This window comes from Furipterus horrens, unplaced genomic scaffold (assembly GCF_987537825.1).
Source record: "Furipterus horrens unplaced genomic scaffold, mFurHor1.1.pri manual_scaffold_2, whole genome shotgun sequence".
Classification (NCBI taxonomy): domain Eukaryota; kingdom Metazoa; phylum Chordata; class Mammalia; order Chiroptera; family Furipteridae; genus Furipterus; species Furipterus horrens.
The window spans coordinates 32,615,347-32,635,209 of record NW_028327172.1 but is presented as its reverse complement, the minus strand read 5'-3'; the positions used below and the strand labels follow the sequence as shown (position 1 = coordinate 32,635,209).

The 19,863-nt window shown below is 43.6% G+C and overlaps 1 protein-coding gene across 8 annotated transcripts in view; it reads right to left on the bottom strand.

Annotated features, from left to right (window-relative positions):
• The window catches only part of SERGEF (secretion regulating guanine nucleotide exchange factor), a 180,331-nt gene that overhangs the window by 54,096 nt on the left and 106,372 nt on the right, over positions 1-19,863 (bottom strand). For all 8 annotated transcript variants that reach the window (XR_016508308.1, XR_016508319.1, XR_016508304.1 and 5 more), the window contains one exon: positions 5,571-5,607. Coding sequence is in view for 5 of the 8 variants with exons in the window: in XM_090263437.1 (XP_090119563.1) it covers positions 5,571-5,607 (37 nt within the window). In the remaining 3 variants the exon portion in view is untranslated. The remainder of the gene's footprint in view (positions 1-5,570; positions 5,608-19,863) is intronic.

Below are 19,863 nucleotides of genomic sequence, written 5' to 3'. Positions count from 1 at the left end.
ATACAAGTAAACTGTTGAAAGAAAGAAATCAGACACTAAAAAGTATGTATGGTAACACTACCATTTATATAAAAGGGGGGATAAAGGTGTACCTTAGTATTCACTTACATATGCAAAAAGACCTAGAAGGATACAGAAGGATCTAATAACAGGCATCAGCCACACATGTGGGAGAAGGGTCTGGAGACACGGGACAGGTGAGAGATACGGAAGGAGGGAGGCTTTACGCTCTAAATCTTTCTGTGCTTTTTTAAAGTTTTGACTCATGTACATGTATTAATTATTTTTAAAACTATATAAGTAAATCGTTTTTTAAAAAGAAGTAAAGGACGATGAGAAGGGAGAAGAATCCTAAAAGGGGTCGTTTTCCAAAACAGTGCCATCGATTTCATGGTTTTTTTTTCCTGGTTATTATGCAGAGAACTGCTTAATCTAAAGCAAAATAGATCTAGGCTGGATATACAGAAGAATTTGCCAACATGAAGAAAACCTAAACGGATGAAATGATGTTACCTGGTGACCTTAAAAGCAGGCCAGACTGTCACTGGTGTGCTAGAAGGCAGCACTGGGTACCGGCTCTGAAGTTAGAGGCTTGGGGTAAACACCTGGCACACAGATCCCGCCTGACCACCCTATGACCTAGGTGGAGCAAACTGCTCAGCCTAAGCTTCAGCTTCTCACATCTAGAAACGGGGCTGACAATAGAGCCAACTCACCAAGTTGCTGTGAGGATTAAATGAATCATACACTTTGTCCATCACACTGTGCATAGGACCACACAAGTCTGTACTCATGTCCCTGCTCTCTACAAGGCCCTGGGGTGTGCAGGGATTGCCTCTCAGAGGAGCATCCAGTGTCCAAAAAAAAAAAAAAAGAGTCTATTAACTTCATACACAAAACTGTGTGATGGGTTTCAAGCTAAGATCAGACATTCTGCCACACATAATACAAAGGTACAATTGGAACTCATCAGTGAAATAAGAAATAAAAAAAATCCTTCCATAGATTATTGCTCCAATTTGGTAAAAGAACTGGCTTTGCTTGAAGAGGAGGAGGCACCATACTTTCCTACCAAATATCTAACCCTTTAACAATGCCTGTCTGGTGAGCCTGGTACTCCAGGAAAAGGCCACCAATCAAATCCCTTCCAAGGGTCTGTGTAGAGCAGGGAGAGAGGAAATGCAGTCAGCTCTTTTTTCTCTGCAGGAAGGGAAGGCTGAACAACTGCACATCAGGAGAGAAGGCAAACAAATTGCCCATTCAAGCCAAAATAAGCTGCTCCTGGGGGAAGTAAAACAGCTGGAGTCAATTCAGCCAGACATGGAGGTGAGGGCCCCAAAGTCAAGGCCAGGCCCGGGGAGCCAGCCTCTGCCAGGCAGGGATCTTCTGAGCAAGTGGTGGCCACTTGCCCTCATCTCACTTCTGCTGACCTCAGTCTATGCCCACCAATGGGAGCCAGGCAGCCAGCTTTGTCAGATGTGGAGGGAAATCCTGGGTGGAAAGGAAAAAAGAAAGGAAGCAAACTAGTGAACCTGCCAAGTGAGCAAGCACCTGCTGAGCACCTGTTATGTGGCAGGCACTAAGCAGGCACCAGACATACCTGTGCCATTTGGGAGACAACTTTTAGGGGTGGGTACTGTGATGGTGATTTTAGAGATGAGGAATCAGACTGTGTGAGGAAGAGTGATTGTACAAGCACAGAGCTAGAGACTGGCCAGGCCAGCCATGGTCACTGGCCTCGGCTCTCTCCTTCCTGCCTGTCACTTGAGTTCATCTCTGCCCAGCTCCAGCAAACAGGGAACATATCAAGAGATGCTTCATTGGAAAACTAAGGGAAGAAGCAAAGCAAATTGCAAAAGAAGAGAGAAAAAGAAAAGAAACCTGGAAGCAAATAAAGTAGCAGAGTAGAATTGTTCTGAATCCCTAAGAAACCTGAAACGTGGCTGCTGTGGAGCTTGCCTCAGGCTGGACATGCAGGTCCTGGGTCCCCGTCTGGGACAGTGAATAGCAGAATCCTGACTGGGGACAACTCAAGGCTAACAGTATTTCCAGGGCTGTTGGGATTTCCAGATCCCCTAGGCTGCAGTCCCCAGGCTCCAGTGTGAAAATCCATTCCGCAGCTCTGTTGAGCTCCTGCCCTGGACCCTGACTTCTGGAGGTGGGGGGTGAGGGGAAGACACTTCCCTCTCTATCTTCTGAGATTCCCACCCTCTGTCTCAGACGTTCTTATAGTCATCTTAAAATTAACTCCTTCCTTGAGGTCTTAATAAATAATAAAATAATAATAATATCGGCTAACATTTATAGAGCCTTTACTTTTGTGCCACAGTTAGTACTTTACAATCCTATGAGGTCAATAATATATTACAGATGGGGCAACCAAGACACAGAGAGGTTAAGCCACTTATACAAGGTTACACAGCTCACACGTGAAGAAGGCAGAATTTGAACCCAGTGCCCATGCTCTTCTTCAGCACTCCCCATAGTGCCTCAGGCCTTAGGATCTGACAGAGTCAAAAGAGCACTCTTGGAAGTCAGGCAGACACCTCAACATTTACTCTACTTATCCCTGGGCAACCTGGTTAACCTGCTGATCCTCAGAGTCTTAGTTGTCTCCTCTATGAAGTAGGTGCAATAAGTATACTTTTTATGGAGTTGCATCCAATCTAAGACAGAGTAGGTCCTCAATTATGTCCCTCACCCATCTCTATTTCATCTCCCCTTCTGATTTTGACTGTCTTTTGCACGTTCATTAGACAGTAAGACTGCTTCTACCCTTGGGCCAGGTTTGGCTTATTCGTATTCTGTTCTAGTCTATTCTGTGACTATTTTTTTTTTTGGTTTTTCAATTACAGTTGTCCCCTTTTCTCCCAATTTCTCTCCCCCACCCAACCTATCCCCTCTCCCGCAATCATATCCCTCCCCGTTGTCCATGTCCATGAGTCATTTATATATGTTCTTTGACTAAACCCTTCCCTTACTTATCCCCTTTCTCTCCCTCCCCCCTCCCCCCTATTGACTGCTATTCTGCTCTTTGTTCTATTTAGTTCTTTTGTTTGTGTTGTTCTTTAGTTTCCTGTATTAGGTGATATCATATGGTATTTTTCTTTCTTTGCCTGGCTTATTTCACTAAGCAAAATTCTTTCTAGTTCCATCCATGTTTTGCAAATGGCAGGAGTTCCTTCTTTCTTTCTGCTGCATAGTATTCCATTGTGTAAAAGTACAGCGTCTGTGACTATTTTGAGCCTCCCACATGTGGGACTCAGCACCTGGCACGGTGGGGCTGGGTCTTGGGGAATGAGACTGAAGGCAGGACGTCCATCTGAAGTGGACAATGGCAGGAGGGCTGAGGGGAGGACCTGGCTGTGAGAACCAGGCTTTGGGCTGGTAGGAACTCTCCTCCTCCAGCCTGTCTCCCTCTTACTGGCCTCCTGCCAGGACTATCAGGCACTTCTTGTTGCTTCCTGGTACACAGCTTGCACCCCGTGGTGGGGAGCCTCTGCTCCCAGCTCACGTGCAGGCACACAGACTGGGCCCCCCTGTCCTGACTCTGGAACCATTCACTCAGCAGACTGTGAGCCATACTCCAGGCACTGAGGACGAAACGGAAAATGACAGGTCTGCCCTCAGGGAGTTCACCAGTCCCCCATTCCTGCCTCTACTATCTCTGATGTTCTCCCCATTTGGGTAAGGTGGGGCACACTTTTTCAGAACATTGTCATTTCTCTCTTCTAACTAAGAATTACTTCACTAGAACAGTCAGTCACCCTAACATGCGAGTCTCCCCCCTCCCCACCCTGACCAAGAGAAATGAGAAACAAACAATTATAAATATATGTATATATGTATATATTTCTCATGCACCATCTATTTACCGGGTATTTCACACACACAACAATCCTGCAAGGTGGAATTACCCTCATTACACAGATGAGGGGAAAGGGAAGCTCACACCAAGATGGCACTGGTCCGAACCAAGGCTGTGTGCCTGAAGAGTCTAGGCACTTTCCAGAGCCCCAGGCGGCCTCCGGCCCCTCCTGCATCTGGATTTTGTCCTCTCACATATTTGGATTCCCTGCAATCTTCTTGTTTGTGTGGTCCCAGAGGAGGCCAACCTCTCCCAGACCAGTGACAGCAGCAGCAGCAGCAGCAGCAGCAGCAGCAGCAGCAGCAGCGTCTTAGGCACCACCTCTGATTCTTTGATTAGTGTGCCTTAATTACACCCTGGCTGGATCAGTTCCGGGACTGCTGCAAAGCATGCAGATTTGATGTTCCACTTTCTAGCTCCTCCTCTGACTACAGCCCCTTTTACTCCCCACCTCCAATGCTGGCCGGCAGCCTACCTCCTCTGCTTGGTCTGCCCCCTTGCACATCATGTTCAGGCCTGCAAAGGAGCGCTTCAAACTGCTGCCACCCCAGGCAGCTGAGCCAGACTAGCTCGATTCAGAAAAGAGTGCTCGAGTCTCTGCTGAGTGCCAGGCACTGCTCCGGGTGCCACAAACAGGCAGGAAGCGAAAGGAATACACAGGGGCCTTGTCCTTCAAAAGCTCAGAGTGAGAGGCTGGGAGAGAAGTAGACAGGAACAGAAACCGCTGCACAGTGCAGGCGATGAGGGCGTTGTAATAGAGTCCTAAAATATCAGACCTCCAGGGAAGCTTGGTTTCCTGTTTTAACCCCTCCATTTTATAGATGGGGGAACAAGAGCCCACAGGAATGCTATTATACGAATAAATGATGTCAAGTAATAACAACTAGCACTTCTAAAATACTTATTAGGAGCTAAGTACAGTTCCATACGCTTCATCTGTATTAACTCAACCCCCAACACTCTGAGGTAGGTACCGTTGCCTTCCCCATTTTAAACATGAAGAAAACGAGGCATTGAGGGGTTAAGTGCCTTGTCCAAGTTCACAGAGCTAATAAGTGACAACCTATATTGAACTTGGGCAATCGGGTCCTACATTGTTGTCTTTCTAATGTACTGTGAAATAAAGACAAAGTCTACCTCTGGCAGTAATAAGAAGGCTTCTTGAAGGAATTACTCATAGGCCTGGCTATAAAAACAGTGAACCTTAGTTATCCAGAATCAACTAAGAGGAAAACTTAATTAATCAAAAACTTCAACTGAGAGTTCCCAACCACCACCGAATACAGGCAGTGAGTAAACAGAGCCCCATATTTCCAAAGAGTCAACCAAGAGGAACACACTCGATGGATGGGATTTATTCAAGAAAGAGGTAGCAGCTCAATCCTCTTCCCCTTTCTTGTCTGGCTTCCTACACATGCTGCCCCCAACCTGTAAGATCTTTAATGTCCTCAAATGCCACTTACTGAGGTAGGGAGACCAGCTCAGACACCTTAGAAGATGCCGAGTGATGTGGATTGAAATTTTTAGAAAAGGAGGTTCTACTAAAGCCTTGGTCAACCAGACTTCCATTTCCCAGAATCTCCCCCGCCACACACACACAAACACACACACCCTCTTTGCCTTTGGTTAGTTAACCAAGAGTCTTCTCCAATTTTACACATGAGTTTCAGAATAAACAGTTACTAGTGTACAAGCTACTTACCAATCACTGCCAGATTATGTTCTGAGCCACAAGAGACCTATAAAAAAAAAATAAGTTATATTAGAGAAAGAAAATGTACAAATAATTCAGCTTTTATATTTTATGATCATGGTTATTTTTAAATAATACTAACATCTATTTTTGGCAAATTTTAGGAAGTAAGTAGAAAGGGGCACCATATACAAAAGTTGACTATAATTACAACGTATTTACAACTGCATTAAAAAAAAGGGGGGGATAAAAAATTGAATGGAATACACCAAGATGCTAATGTATTTGTTTTTAGGCAGTGAGACCATAAGTGATTTTTAAAAATAAATCCTTTCTTCTTTCTAGTTTTTAGTGTTTTTCAAACTTTCTATAATGAGCACGTATTGCTATAAAAATAGAAATATAAGGCAATACAAATGACAGTTTTTGAAAACTGAACTGGAAAAACCATCACTCTCATCAGCTTGATAAAATGAACAGAGAATTTGGTGGAAATAGGCTTGTCTAAGGACAGATGTTTGACTTTTCTCATCTGCTCACTCTCCGTTTCACCCTCCAGTCTCACAAACGTCTGTAGTTCTCTGAACGCAACATGTTCGCTCATACCTCTGGGCCTTTGCACATGCTGTTCCTCTGCTTAGAATGATATCTCCGTAACTGCCTAACTGCCTACTTAGAAAACTCCCACTCATTCTTTAAAGTCTCAACACGTCCACTGAGACTCTTTTGCAGTTGCTTCCAGGCAGACTCAAGCACTCCCTCCATTGCACATTTTACATGCACTCCCATTGTAGCAACCATCTTGTGGCCTTTTACATTTCTTCCTCTCTCCTCACTACACTGCATGTGTCTTGAGAACAGGACTAAGTCTCCTTTACCTCTGTATTGCACAGTTGGACTGTACAAGGCCAGGGACTCAGCTGCTAACATCTGCTAAGTAAGAGAATGAATGAAAGAACAAAATACATGAAAGAACAAAATACGTTAAAGAACAAATACCTAACATACAAAAACAATCATTTGGGGTTCTGAATCCAATGTCTACACTGGGAGAGGTCCTTTGTGCCTTTCAGTCTCTGCACATCGTTAGTGCTACCAGGAGGAACTGACTGGGATTTAAAAGCAGAAACAGTTCTCCAAGTACTAATTAAAAGGAACTCAAGACTCTGGAGAAGCATCCTGTGACCTTTATCAGGATGCTCACTTCAGCTGCTGGCAAGAGGAAGTCTTCAGGTACTCAAGGAATGTAAATGCAGGAAGGGCCCCAAAGATCTTCTAGTCCAATCTTTCTACATTATGAAGAGAAAACTAAGGCTTGGGAAGAAGACAGAACTTGCCTTGAGTGCCAGAGCAAGTACGTGTCAAAACTAAGACTAGCCCCCTGACTGGAGTGGCTCAGTTGATTGAGTGCCGACCTGTGAACCAAAGGGTTGCCGGTTCATTTCCCAGTCAGGGCACATGCCTGGGTTGCGGGCCAGGTCCCCAGTCGGAGGTGCATGAGAGGTAACCACACATTGATGTTTCTCTTCCTCTCTTTCTCCCTCCCTTCCCCTCTCTTTAGAAATAAATAAATAAAATCTTTAAAAAAAAAATCTAAGACTAGTCCTGGTCAGTATGGCTCAGCTGGTTGTGCATCATCCCACACACCAGAAGGTCACGGGTTTGATTCTTGGTCAGGGCACCTGTGTGGGTTACAGGTTCAGAACCCAGTCAAGGCCCATATGAAAGGCAACCAATCAGCATCTCTCTCTCTCACACTGAATGTTTCTCTCCCTCTGTTTCTCCCTTCCTCTTCTAAAATCAATAAGTATGTCCTCAGGTGAAGATTTAAAAAAACGACAACTAAGACTAGAACCACTCTGATTCTCTTACAAGGTCCTTTCCTGATGCTATAGCTTCTTACTCTTTCCCAGTGAACACCACTCAGAAGTGATATTCAAAAGCCATCAGCACAGGCCCCTGACAGTAACAGAGCCAAAGGGCATTTGAGCAGGGAAGGCCAAAGAACACATAGGTAGGTGAGAATGCACAGCAAGGAGTCTGAGGCTTTTTTCCTTTTAAAATTTATGCTTCCCAGATCCCAGCTACTACAGGGAAGAGGGCTCCCTGACAGTGTCTGGCAGAGACACGCCTGTATACTTTCTCCTAATAGAGATTTCCAGGTTGTCTAGTCTCTGAGATCCTCTGAGCAGGCTTTGTATCTAATTTACCTAAGAGGGTTCCACCATGACTTACCCAGGGTCATACACACAGCACAAGTTCATTATATATTTCCCGGTTATACTGAGGCTGGTTCCCTAGGTTCTGTCATAGGAACATGTTTAGATTGGAAAACTGGAAAAAACTTAGATGTCTAACTTTAGGGGAATGCTTACGTAAATTATGATAGAGCTATCTGCTGAACTACTATACAGACTTGGAAGATGATGTTTACAATAAAGGAAGATACTCATGATATTCTGTGAACTGAAAAATCGCCTAAAACTGTAATATGTACAATAATATGATTTCAACTCTATAATAAAACATGAATAAAAGACTGGAAGGAGATACATTAAAATCTTGACAGTGATTTTCTCTGAACTAGGGATTAGATAGGCATTACAAGTATGGTTTTCCCTTCTGCTTTTTCAGTGCTTTCTAATTTTATACACTACGTATTCTTATAGTCAGAAAAATAATCTATTAAAAATAAGAAAAATAAAAATAAATATACTGCAGTTTCTACCACAGAGGAAAAAACACCTGCCTACTATAAAATCTGATATGTTCTAAAGTAGTGGGGGTGGGGATTTGAAGGAAATATAACTAAATTATAAGGGCAGCTTATAGTCTCTATTTTTTTAATATTCTTTAACAGTGGTGGTAGCAGTAGCAGCGATGATGGTAGTGATAAAAGCAAGAATTAAAGCCCCCATATACTGAGAACTCATGTGCCTGGCGTCATGACAAGGCACTTTGTAAATATTATCACATCTTAATCATCACAATAGTCTTTTTCAGGTAGGTTTGACTTTGCTTATTTTAGAGAGAAGAAACTGAGCTCATACATATTAAATAAATTTCATAGCTAGCTAAAGTGGCAGGAACAGGACTAAAACCCAGCTCTGCCTGATCTCCAAACTCCTGTGCTATAGTGCTAGATTGTATTACTTTTTTTAAAAAAAAGTAAAGTTATTTCATTTCACAAAATGCAGACAGAGAAAGGGCCTGCCTCTGGCTGCCATGGTGCAACCTGGGGCTACAGACTGCAGAGCTGACCAATCTTGAGGACCAGAGGCTTCCAAAAACAAGCCACTGAAAAATACCAGTAATCAGGCAGCGGGCGCTGCTCTGAATTAATGAGTGAGACAGTGATGAATGGATTTTGTCAAGGCAAAGTAGAGCCTGCAGCTCAAAGCTCCCCACTGCTTCTTGCTGCCTGTGCACTGGCACAGAGGTCAGGAGACTGAACACCACAGGTCACAAAATCCCAGTGCTACCCTCTTTCAACAAGGTTATATCAATGACCATTTGCTTCATATTGCTGCTGTCAGCATCTACCCACTACCCAGCTGCACGCGGCTTTCTGGAAGACTCCGTTAACAATGGTAGCGTGCCCGGGAGAAGGAGATTCAGAGCCAGGAAGTAGGGTGAATGCTCAGTCCTCTGCTTCCTGGCTCTGAGATCTCTAGTCAGGTACTTAACTTATTGGGCCTCAGTGTTCTCAGGTATAACAAAGTACATAACAGTATCTGTCCCACCTGCCTCACAGAATTGCTAGAGGACAAGTGAGAGAGTAATTCATCCCCTCATGGCCATGCATCTTACCTTTCTTACATATAAATCTGAGCATGCCATGCCCCTATACAGAACATTTCCCAGGCTCCAGCACTGGGAGGGGGGTCTAACGTACACAGCGTGGCTTACAAGGGCCTCAGGAGGAGGCTCCTGTTTACCTCTCTGGCTTCATTTCCTCCCTTGGCTACCCAGGAACCCCCAGCCCCAAATAACACATTCCCTTGGTTCCATTCACAGCACATTTCTCTAACAACACTATGCGATTTCAGGCTTTCATGCATGCTATTCTCCTTGACTGGGATTCCCTTTCTCCCACTGCCTACATAGCTAAATCCTTCAATATTGTTCAAATATCACCTCCTTGTAAAGCTATCCCCGACTGCTCAAGGCAGAGCCAGCTGTTCTATCTTGGCGAGGTCCACAGCATTGTGCACCACGGCCCTTCTCACACAGGAGATGTCTGTTCGTGATCTATGCACAAGTTAGGTGTCACTGTCTCTCAGACACTCAGTCAAGTGCCTTCACAGCAGCATCTCTGCCAAAGAGCCCAAGTACAGGGCATGAAGGGGAGCAGGGGGCAGATTTAAAGGTAAGGCCTTCCAGAGGAGTTAGATGGCCCCAAAAGAGGTGTTAGTCATAATGTGGCCACTCCAGCCCAACTGGAGACAGGAACTGAGATGCACAGTGAAGGCGGGGAGGGAACAGCACTATACGAATAGTATAGAGACGACAGGGGCATCAATAGCAAAGTAGATTGTCCCAGGAGCTCTAGCACAGCAAAGCACAGCAAACCAGCCACGGAGGTCAGCCCTGGGAGATGGAGTCCCACTGTAGAGGAAGTAGGTTCCAGCTTGTTGGCTGGGGCCTTCAAGAGATGTGGGGCAGACCTCCCCAAGGGTGAGGGGTGGGACAGATGTGACTGTGGAAAGCACTCCTGCCTCAGTGCTGCTCAAATGCTAGAGGGATCTCTTCTGTTCAAGCATCTCAGAGCTGCAGAAAACAATTTCCAAACCCCCAGCTACCAGAGGGACAAGATCTGCCAGGAGCCCTCCTGCCAGGCTAGACACCACCAGTTCTTATGCGGGGAATTACTCAGGGATCTGCAGGCTGCACCCCACTAACTGCAGATGGATGGGGGTGAGTGGGGGCAAGAATCGACTGGTAGTAGATGCCCAGGGAATATATGCTAAATGCATTAATGAGTTAAAAGAATGAATAACTAAGTGAATAGGCAAAAATTAGATTAGCATGAAAATATCTGCCAAATGTTGAATGTGACCACTTTAGTTCTCAGGGGTACACTTGTACCATTTCTAAAAACAGCTGACTGGCCCTTCTGAGTGCTTCCGGCCAGGCACCTGGCTAACTGCTTTGCTTGTTTGTTTCATCTCATTTAAACATATACCTGAGAGACGGACTCTTTTGTTACCACTGCTTTACAAATGAGGCGAGTGGGGTTCAGAGAGGTAAGGTAACTCACTTAGAATCTTACAGCTAATGGAGATGCAGGATTCCATGATCATTCCGATTCATCCTGTCCTAGCAACTGTTTATTAGCCCTTCTTGTTTGCATATAGGATGGAAATACACCGCTCGTCCAGTTCCTTACTTCCAGGAACCCTGTGTCAATTACCAGGGATCTAAAGGGCGAGAGTCCTAAAGTTATAAGGCGCAAACATCATCCTGGGGCTAGAGGTGTCCTGCTCTGGACCATCAAGAAGCTGCTCTGGGGGCGTTTCTTAGGGGAAAAGGCTGTTAAATGGCAATAAGGCTTTGCCCCCTGCCCTCCCTGTGGAAGCTGTCACCTCGCGGGGACCTCCACTAGATTTTTCCACTCTAAGCATGGGGAAATCAAGGCGGAGAAAACAGTATGGTAGGGTACAAACAGGACTCAGGGGAAGAAGCACTGAGATGGCAAGGAAAGGAAGTGTAAGCCAGGGACCGCCCTTATTTTCTGCTGAGCATCTAGTGACAGCCCGGGGACCATCTTGGGATGCTCGCTGAGGGCCTGCTGATTGGTTCCTGCTGGTGCCAATGGGCCCAGCGCCTGCGGATGCTATGACAACAAGGAGCAAGTGCGAGGCAGGAGGCGCGGGGGGGGAGGGGCGGCCATTCCAGAGGACTCGGGGGAGGGATTCCAAGCCTGCGCTCCCGCCTGCTTCACCGACAGTGCTTGGCAGGCACAGCCCCCAGAAAGGAGAAGCGTGCTGGGAGCCGCTCCAGAATGGCAGCCTCTGTTGGGTTTACAGGGAAGGGAATGGGCACCTCTGGGCAGCCTTTGCTAGAACTCCGCCCAAACCCAGTTGCCATGTGTGTAGAGCTCAGGGGAGACAACCAGAATTTCCAAACCTGTTATAAAAGCAAGGCTGGGAGGCTGGGCATGTTTCACAGGCAAAATGCAGACCTGCTAGCCAACGTTGTTTTATGCCTGGCTCAGAAATAGCCCCAAATGGCGCGCATGGTGACAGCAGGGAGGCAGCACTGTTGCTTGCTTCTGGAAGCACCTAACCCTAGGAAGATACCTTTAATTCCAAGTGTAAGGGCTTGAATTTCTTAGTGAAGCCTAGATGCCAAAGGAGGTAAAAAAATATGACCTCCAAGCCCAGTGGCTCCATCTGTCCTCCACCTCAAAATCCCGGGTGAAGAACCCATTCTCCCTGTAAAGCCAATTCCTTTTCTTCAAAGCACATTATATACCTTAAAAAGTGAGGCTTACACTAGGTACTACCTCCTCAAGTAGAGAGGCTGGGGTGGGGAGGAAGAGAGCTGAAAGGTGATAAGTGCCTGGGTGCCAGGCATGTGATACTATAGACTGTTACTTTCTCCATACAGCCTCACCCTCTCAGCTACTCTGAGACATGGGAATCCGTCTCCCTACTCAGCAGGTCAGCAGACGTGCTGAGAGGAGTTAAAGCACTGGCCCCAGGTCCCACTGGGGTATATACTCAGGTTGGCCTGGATCCAAAGCCTGTGAGCTGAAGCATTACACACACTGCCTTCCTCTCTGACGCTGGCAGCAGGCTGCGCCATCGGTGTGGCCCAAACTCTCAAGTGACAGGCAGATCTCTGACTTTATCTCTCTCCCTCTGTCTCCGTCCTGTTAATTCTGTTTTCTCAAATCTGACTTGATCTCCAGCTGCTACCATCTTAGTTCAGTCCTTTTCATTCCAGCGCGATTCTTTTAGAAGACACTTGCGGTGACGTCAAGCTTTCTTCTCTCCATCATATCATGATCTCATTTTTAAAGCAACATTTTAAAGTTGTCGAAGTCTCAGAGCCTCCTAAGTTCCCACCGCACTCACTCCTTTCCCACAGAAACCTACGACTCCAGCAACACAAGTCTCTTCTCAGTCCGTGGAAAATCCGTTTCCTCGCCTTTGTGCCTTCATTGCACCATCATCCCTTCTTTCCATTCTAAACCTGAGCAACTGACCAACCCTACAAGACCCAGTTCAAAGCCCACTGCCTTGAGGAAGCCCCCCCAGATCACTGCAGCCCCAAGGAGATCTGCCATATCTCAGATTCCACCACCTGCCTTGGTTATGGTTTGCTTTCCTCAAGGCTCTTTGCAGTGTTGGTAATTTGGCTGTGGGTGTAGGACATGTCTCCCCAGTCAGTGTGAGGTAGTGGAAGAGCTCTTGTTATGGAACCAGGAGACCCGGATTTGAGTCCTGGCCCTGCTACTTCCTGGTCATGTAATCTTGGGCAAACCTCTTTGCCTCTCTGGCTTTCAGTTCCTTCATCTTTTCTCCTCTTTTTTAAAAATTTAATCTTTATTGTATTTTTTTTCCCATTATCATTCAGTGCCCTTTTACCCCCCTCCTCCCAGTGTATCTCATACATTCTAAAACCCTTTTGTGGCCACCCCAGCCTTCCCCCAATAATCTACAAAATAAAATTCACTTTGAATTTAACCCTGTTCTACAGATACATTTCCAGAACATATAAAAGGAAACTATAAGCATTAGAAAATGATATAGGTTCACTATGAACAGTTCATTTCCTTTTTCAACAGTTACTCCACAGGCAGATAAGAAGAGGGTTTCAGAAATATCTACTGAATCAGAAAATAATGTACACGATAAGCAGAATATAATACACATAATAAAACCAGCCAGGCACTCAGAACGCTTGCTTCCCCCTAGTGCCCTTCTCAGGACGCTCCTCTTTCCTCAGCTGCCACGTTGATACTACATGCTCCTGCTCCCTGTGCCACACCAAATCGGACTGTGGATGGACACCTGTCCCAAAGTGGGTTAATGCATGAATTGGCCACAGCTTGTAAAGTGATTTAATGTGAAAATTCTGTCTGAAAATAGCTGTAGGCAGTGAGTCCTCTAGTCTAGTTGGTAGCTAGAGCAGTAAGTAGCTGGGAGAAATAGACACAAGGGAGATTAACACAAGAAGGAGCCAGCAGAGGAGTCAGAACCAGCAGGAACAGTCAAAGTAGGGATGAGTCACTAAGTCACTAGAATTTGAGAGTTCTAGGGCTTAGGAACGTCTGGATGTTTTAGCTGCCTTGTGCTCTAAATGACCTTTCAGTCGTTCTTTTATGAGGCATTTGTTTCACCAGTTTTCCTTCCTTAGGCCCACCCTTACAATACTAAAGCAACCTGAGAACACCTCTGAATCTTGCAGACTAAAAGCGCCTAACACAACAATGCATTTGGATTTCAGTTAAAACACACCATTAAGTTACTTATACCCTTGAGAACAGGATAGAGCCATGTGAGCTAAACAACCAAACTCAAAGACAAGCAATTAATAGATTCAGACCAGCTAAACATACTATAGAATGTTTCTCAAGAAAATTTAACAGTTGCCTTAATAGCCAAGAGAGGCTGAAAGGAAAAAAGACTGCCAATACAAAGTGCTGGTAAGAATGTAGAATAAATGGAACTTTCTTACATAGCTGGCAGGAATGTAAATTCAGCAACTGCTTTGAAAAACTGTCAGTGTCTGCTAAAGCTAAATATACATATGCGTGCCAGGAGACCCACATACTCAAAATAAATGATTACCTACTTCCATCAAAAGACATGTACATGAATGTTCATAGCAGATTTATTTATAATAAAAACATAAAATTACCCAAATATTCATCATCAGTAGAATGGATAAAGGGTGGCACATTCAGAAAACATAACGATGGAAAAAAGCCTATAGCCATTCACAGCATGGATAAATCTTCAAGAATAACAGTAAACAAAAGAAAGCAGGCACAGAAAAATAAACTATTGTATGGCCTCTACTTACGTGAAGCTCAAAAGTCAGCATAACTTATTTTAAATAAATAATATAACTTCTGAAGGGGTGAAAATAATTAATCCTGGTAACTTTTAAATATGGTACTTTGACTAAAAACTTCTGTTTAAAAACAAAAAGAGCTGCAAAAAAAGTCTTTAACTCTACTCAGTGGGTTTTTAAAATCAGAGTAGTATATATGTATCAATTCTAAAAGTATGCATGTGTTGTAGGAATCAGCAAATGAGGAAATATATTGATGTTGTTGGGAGCCAGACTTTTCACTGTAGATGAAGGAAACGAATGTGAGGAATGGCAAAAAGGAACGCTTGTGGTATCAGGATGAACTCACAGTTCTACGCACACATACATGTCAAATTAAACTAATATGAAATTGTCTAGAAGAAATAACATTCCAGAATCAATGAGTTCAGTTAGTGCATGGATCTTGGCTTTTCAGTGCGATTCCACTAAGAGGAATCAGAGTTCCCTGGAGAAATGGCTGGTTCTAGGGCTGGGATTAGGAAAGAACGATTTGAGCCTGAAACATCTATTTGTGCCAGGAAATGAGGAAGTGACCAAAGAATGACAGGGACAAGTCAAAAGCATATAGGAACCAGCTTGAAGGGTCTCCCACTGGCTAAGTCAGGGAGAATTTGAGCATCAAAATGAATAATGATAGTAGATTATAACTCAATGAATAAAGTAAAAATTCATGAGTACACACTGAATAATAAATAGGGCAGCAGGAGAAGCTCTTCCTTATAGTATAATGTCAAGGATAGCAAATGTAAAAGGAAAAATTGGATAAGAAAATAATTTTGCAATAGTAATAGTGAATTCAGGGAAGAATTATTAATGGGTGGTAGGACTACCGGGCAAAAGTCTGAAAAGGAACAAGATATCTACATAGTCTCAAAGTATCTCTTCAGATTACTCCTTAATTACAAAGGAGAAATGGTGAATTTAGAGCAAAAAGAGGAGGCAACATCATCTTACCCAAGTGATCTTAATTAGCATCACTACTAATGGGACAAACTGGCGTGAGGTGCCTCTTCATGCTGTACATTAAAGACACAACATCACTTATTTAGTACTCCTGCCAGAAGTGACTAGGTGAAACCTAACCATGAGGGAAAATCAGATAAAACCAACTCTAGGGCCATTATACAAAACGACTACAAAACAACTGTCCTGTATTCTTAAAAAATATCAATGTCATAAAAGATTTTAAAAAGCTTTTCCAGGTTAAAGGAAGCAAAAAGACATGACAACTACATGCAATATACGATCCGGGACTGGCACCAGGATCAAAGTGAAAAGCCTCCACAGAAGATATCATTGAGACAACTGGAGAAATATGAAGATGCTCTGTGGATTCAAGAACAGTGTTCTATCAATGTTAAATTTTCAGAAAAGAGAATGAGGACACAAAGGCAGCAAAATGTTAACATACACACTGCCTGGGTGAAGGATTTGGAGAGTTCTTTGTATTATTCTGGTAACTCTTCCATAAATGTGAAATTCTTTCAAAATAAGCTAAGAAATATTAAACAAGCACAACTAATCTAAGGGGAGAGTGTAGAATACTGGCTATCCTTGGGGGGCTATACCAGAGAAGAGGCATGAGGAGGCTTGCTGGGGTGTCCAACTGGGTGATTACACAGCTGTATACAAAGGTAAGATTCCTGAGTCTGGTCCAAAGTCTGACACTTGTTAAGTCACCTGATCTTGAGCACAAGGCCTGCACTTTCTTTCCTGAGCCGTCATTGTAAAACAGGTTTAATATACTTGCCTCACAGGATTGTGAAGAGTCAATGAGATCCAGTCTGCCAAAGAACCCAACCCAGCTCCTAATACTTTGGAGTTCAATGTTACTTCCATTTTCCTTGATATTCCAACTCCTTTTATATTATAAGGCCTCTGAAAAATGTCGTCATATGCGATCAATATTGAGGTCATTCTCATTGTTGTGATTTTAAATACTGGGCCTCTCTTCATAAAGGCTCCCCTGCAATGAGGCGATTTCAGATTTCAGCAGGCTCCACAGTTGCCCAGCTCCATACACACAACTGGTATGCAGTGTAGTGAGTCTTGTGCACATGCTCAGCTGACACGCGACGCAATGAGTGCAGCTAAGTGGGCAGGGATATATAGATGGCTCAGCCTTGAGGTCAGAAGGCTGACCGTAATCTCAGAATATTAACATTTATGGGCTACATGGGATAATCTGTCACTCAAACCAATGTTTCTTCAGCAAGAAACCCAGAGGCTCACAGGAGAACCAAATCTCTTCCTCAGCCTTTGCCACACTGAGGGCACCAGAGAAACAGTGAGCCTTATTCTGGCCTCAGCTCTTGTCTGGAATTCTGTAACACTTCCTTGGTGTCCCTCTCCCTCCCTGCCTCTCCCTGCTCTGCCAAAATACTCTTCCTCAAGTACACATGGATAATTTTGCTCCCTGTTGCCCAAGCCCAAATTCCTTTGTCTGGTATTGAAGATCTCCTATGATCTGGACCTAGTATGGCTCTCTAGCTTCTTTCCCCAGTAGAATTATCCACTAATACTTACATTTCAGCCTCATCAGACCCCATACACAGCATCCCACCACCCCACATTCATCATGCCTGGCTCATGCTGTCCCCTAAGTTCCAGGAAACTTTCATGGCTCATCTTGAGGAGGAGGGAGAGAGGAGAAGGAAAAGAACTGCTAACATTTATTAACTACTAAATCCCATTCTACTACTTTATGTGAATTAACTCATGATATCTTCATTTGATAGATTAACTGAGGAATAGAGTGGTTAAATACCTTGACTAAAAGCACATAGTTAATAAGTGGCCAGACCACTTCAGAAGTAATTGCTCCCTCCTATGAGCCCTGCTATAGAAATAGCATTTATTCCACTTATTAAGTGGTTCACATGTCTGTCTCTTCCCAGATTATATAAATTACAACTTTCATACGTATGAAGACTGTATGTCATTAATCTCCTTCTTCAGTGCATTGCAAATTCCTGCACATAGTAGGTCCTGATCAGATACTTGTTGAATTGAAGTCACTCATCTGTGTACCTCACAGAGCTCTTGGCTCAGAGTCCAACACAGAGTATGTACTCAGGAAATGTTAGTTGAATGATATTGGATTTTTCTACAAATTTCCTCAGCTCCTTTCCAGGGTCTCATAAATGCTCTGAACACTGTAAGTGGTGACTGAATTCAGAGATTAAATGGTCCTTCAGATGTTTGGAATTTGAGTCAGTGGATAAACAGAACGGCCTCCTTGGACATGACACATAAATTCCACAAGGCCTAAGGAAGAGCCTCTGGGTGATGCCTCAGGGTGGGAAAAGTTAGAAATTGAACCTCCAGCATGTGAAGAGCAACAGAGCAGTCTCCTCTTGTCTCAATCCTACCCCCAACAACAGCAACAACAAAAACAAGCCAACAGACTGACTCTGAGCTATTTGTGTGCAAAGCTCAAGAACCTTTGCCTTTGCCGCAGCAAGAGCTTGGCTGGGCCATTGCAAGGACGGGACAGAAGCACCCGAACACAGCCTGTGACCAAGAGGTGCTCTAGTACCTTGCAGCCCCTCAATTTTGCTTTTTTGATTAGAACAAAACAAAACAAAATCTAGAGTGTCAGATCCCAAAGCTTTATTCTTTCTGGATAAAAAAGTCAAGAATGCAGATAAGATGTGACAGAGAGATCAAAGCTTATCATAACCAGCATGTGCAGTGTAACAATGAACAGAGCACTAAGAATGATGACTGTATCTGCTACAGCTGACTGATGTGCCCTGCGCCCCAGCCTGACAGACTTCCTTCCTAGGCACAGTCCCACACGTCAGCAGTCTAACAAGTGCTGCTGTCCTGATCCCAGAGGCAGCTCGCTAGATTCCCACTGCCTCCAGTCCAGTCACTGATGTGACTCTGAAACTTTTCTGGTTCAAGACAAAGTTGTGGATCATAATGTTCTGTTCTGCGCTACATACACAAAATAAATTTTAAATACAGTTTATTCTCTTTTTCAGATTATAAAAGTCATATACAGTTATTGCAAAATGATAATAAAGAAAATTAAAAACATCTATAATCCCACTGCCCACATGGTATATAATCCCTTCCGATTTTTTCCCTGTCAGTATTTGTCGGTGTGTGAATAAAATATATATCATTTCAGAAACATAGTTCATGCTATATATGGGCGATGCTATATATTCTGTTTTATATCATGACTTTTGCACTTAATATAATGCTATGTTTCCCATGTCATTAATTTCATTAAAAATGTGATTTTTAGTATGTGCTTTATAGCATCATAGGAATATGCCCTAATTTCATTATTTCCTTACTTTTGGGTTCTGGGATTGTTTTCAATATTTTGTCATTATAAATTGCATTGTGATGAACATTTTTTTAAAAATCCTCACCCAAGGGCATGCTCATTGATTTTAAGGGGGGGAGGGGGACAGAAACATCAATCAGTTGCCTCCCATACGCGACCTGACTGGGAACCAAATCCACAATCTAGGTGGGTGCCCTGACTGGGAATCAAATCTGCAACCTTTTGGTTTATGGGACGACACTCCAACCGGGGAGCAAACCAGCTGGGGAGCATTGTGGTGAACGTTTTTGAAAATATATTTTCCTACAACTTCGATTATATCCTTAGGATAAATTTTCCAAAATAGGATTATTGCACAAAGGACTATGAACCTCTTTAAGGCACTTGTACAATTCACACAGTACATTTTATTTGGGTCATTGACAAAACAGATCACATCCAGAAGAAAAAGAACAAAATGGGGACAGGATAGCAATACTGAAATAATAACATTGGCTAACATATTTGGGTGTGTATATAATGTGACAGGCAGGTGCTTAAGAGCTTTGCCTGCATTGGTTCATTTAACCTGTGAATTAATCCTGTAACGTATACATACACAGATTTGTATGTATCTATATACGTACCTTGAAACCAAGGTTCAAAGAAGTTATCTTGTCCAGTATCACAGTTAGTAGGTGGCATAGTTTATTTTAAATCCAGTTATGTATGATTCCAGTAGGTACATTTAATGCCATGCTATAACATGCTATGTAAAAAGTAGAGAGAAAAAAATGAGTATTTTCAATCTAAAGAGAAAAGTTAGATGGTACAAGGGCCACAGGAAGAAGGGGAATTATCAGATTGCAGAATGAAATGGCATAAGCTTTGATGAACAGAAATGCTTAAAATGTCAAAGTTTAGCTTAGTAACAGGGAGGGCATTCTAAAA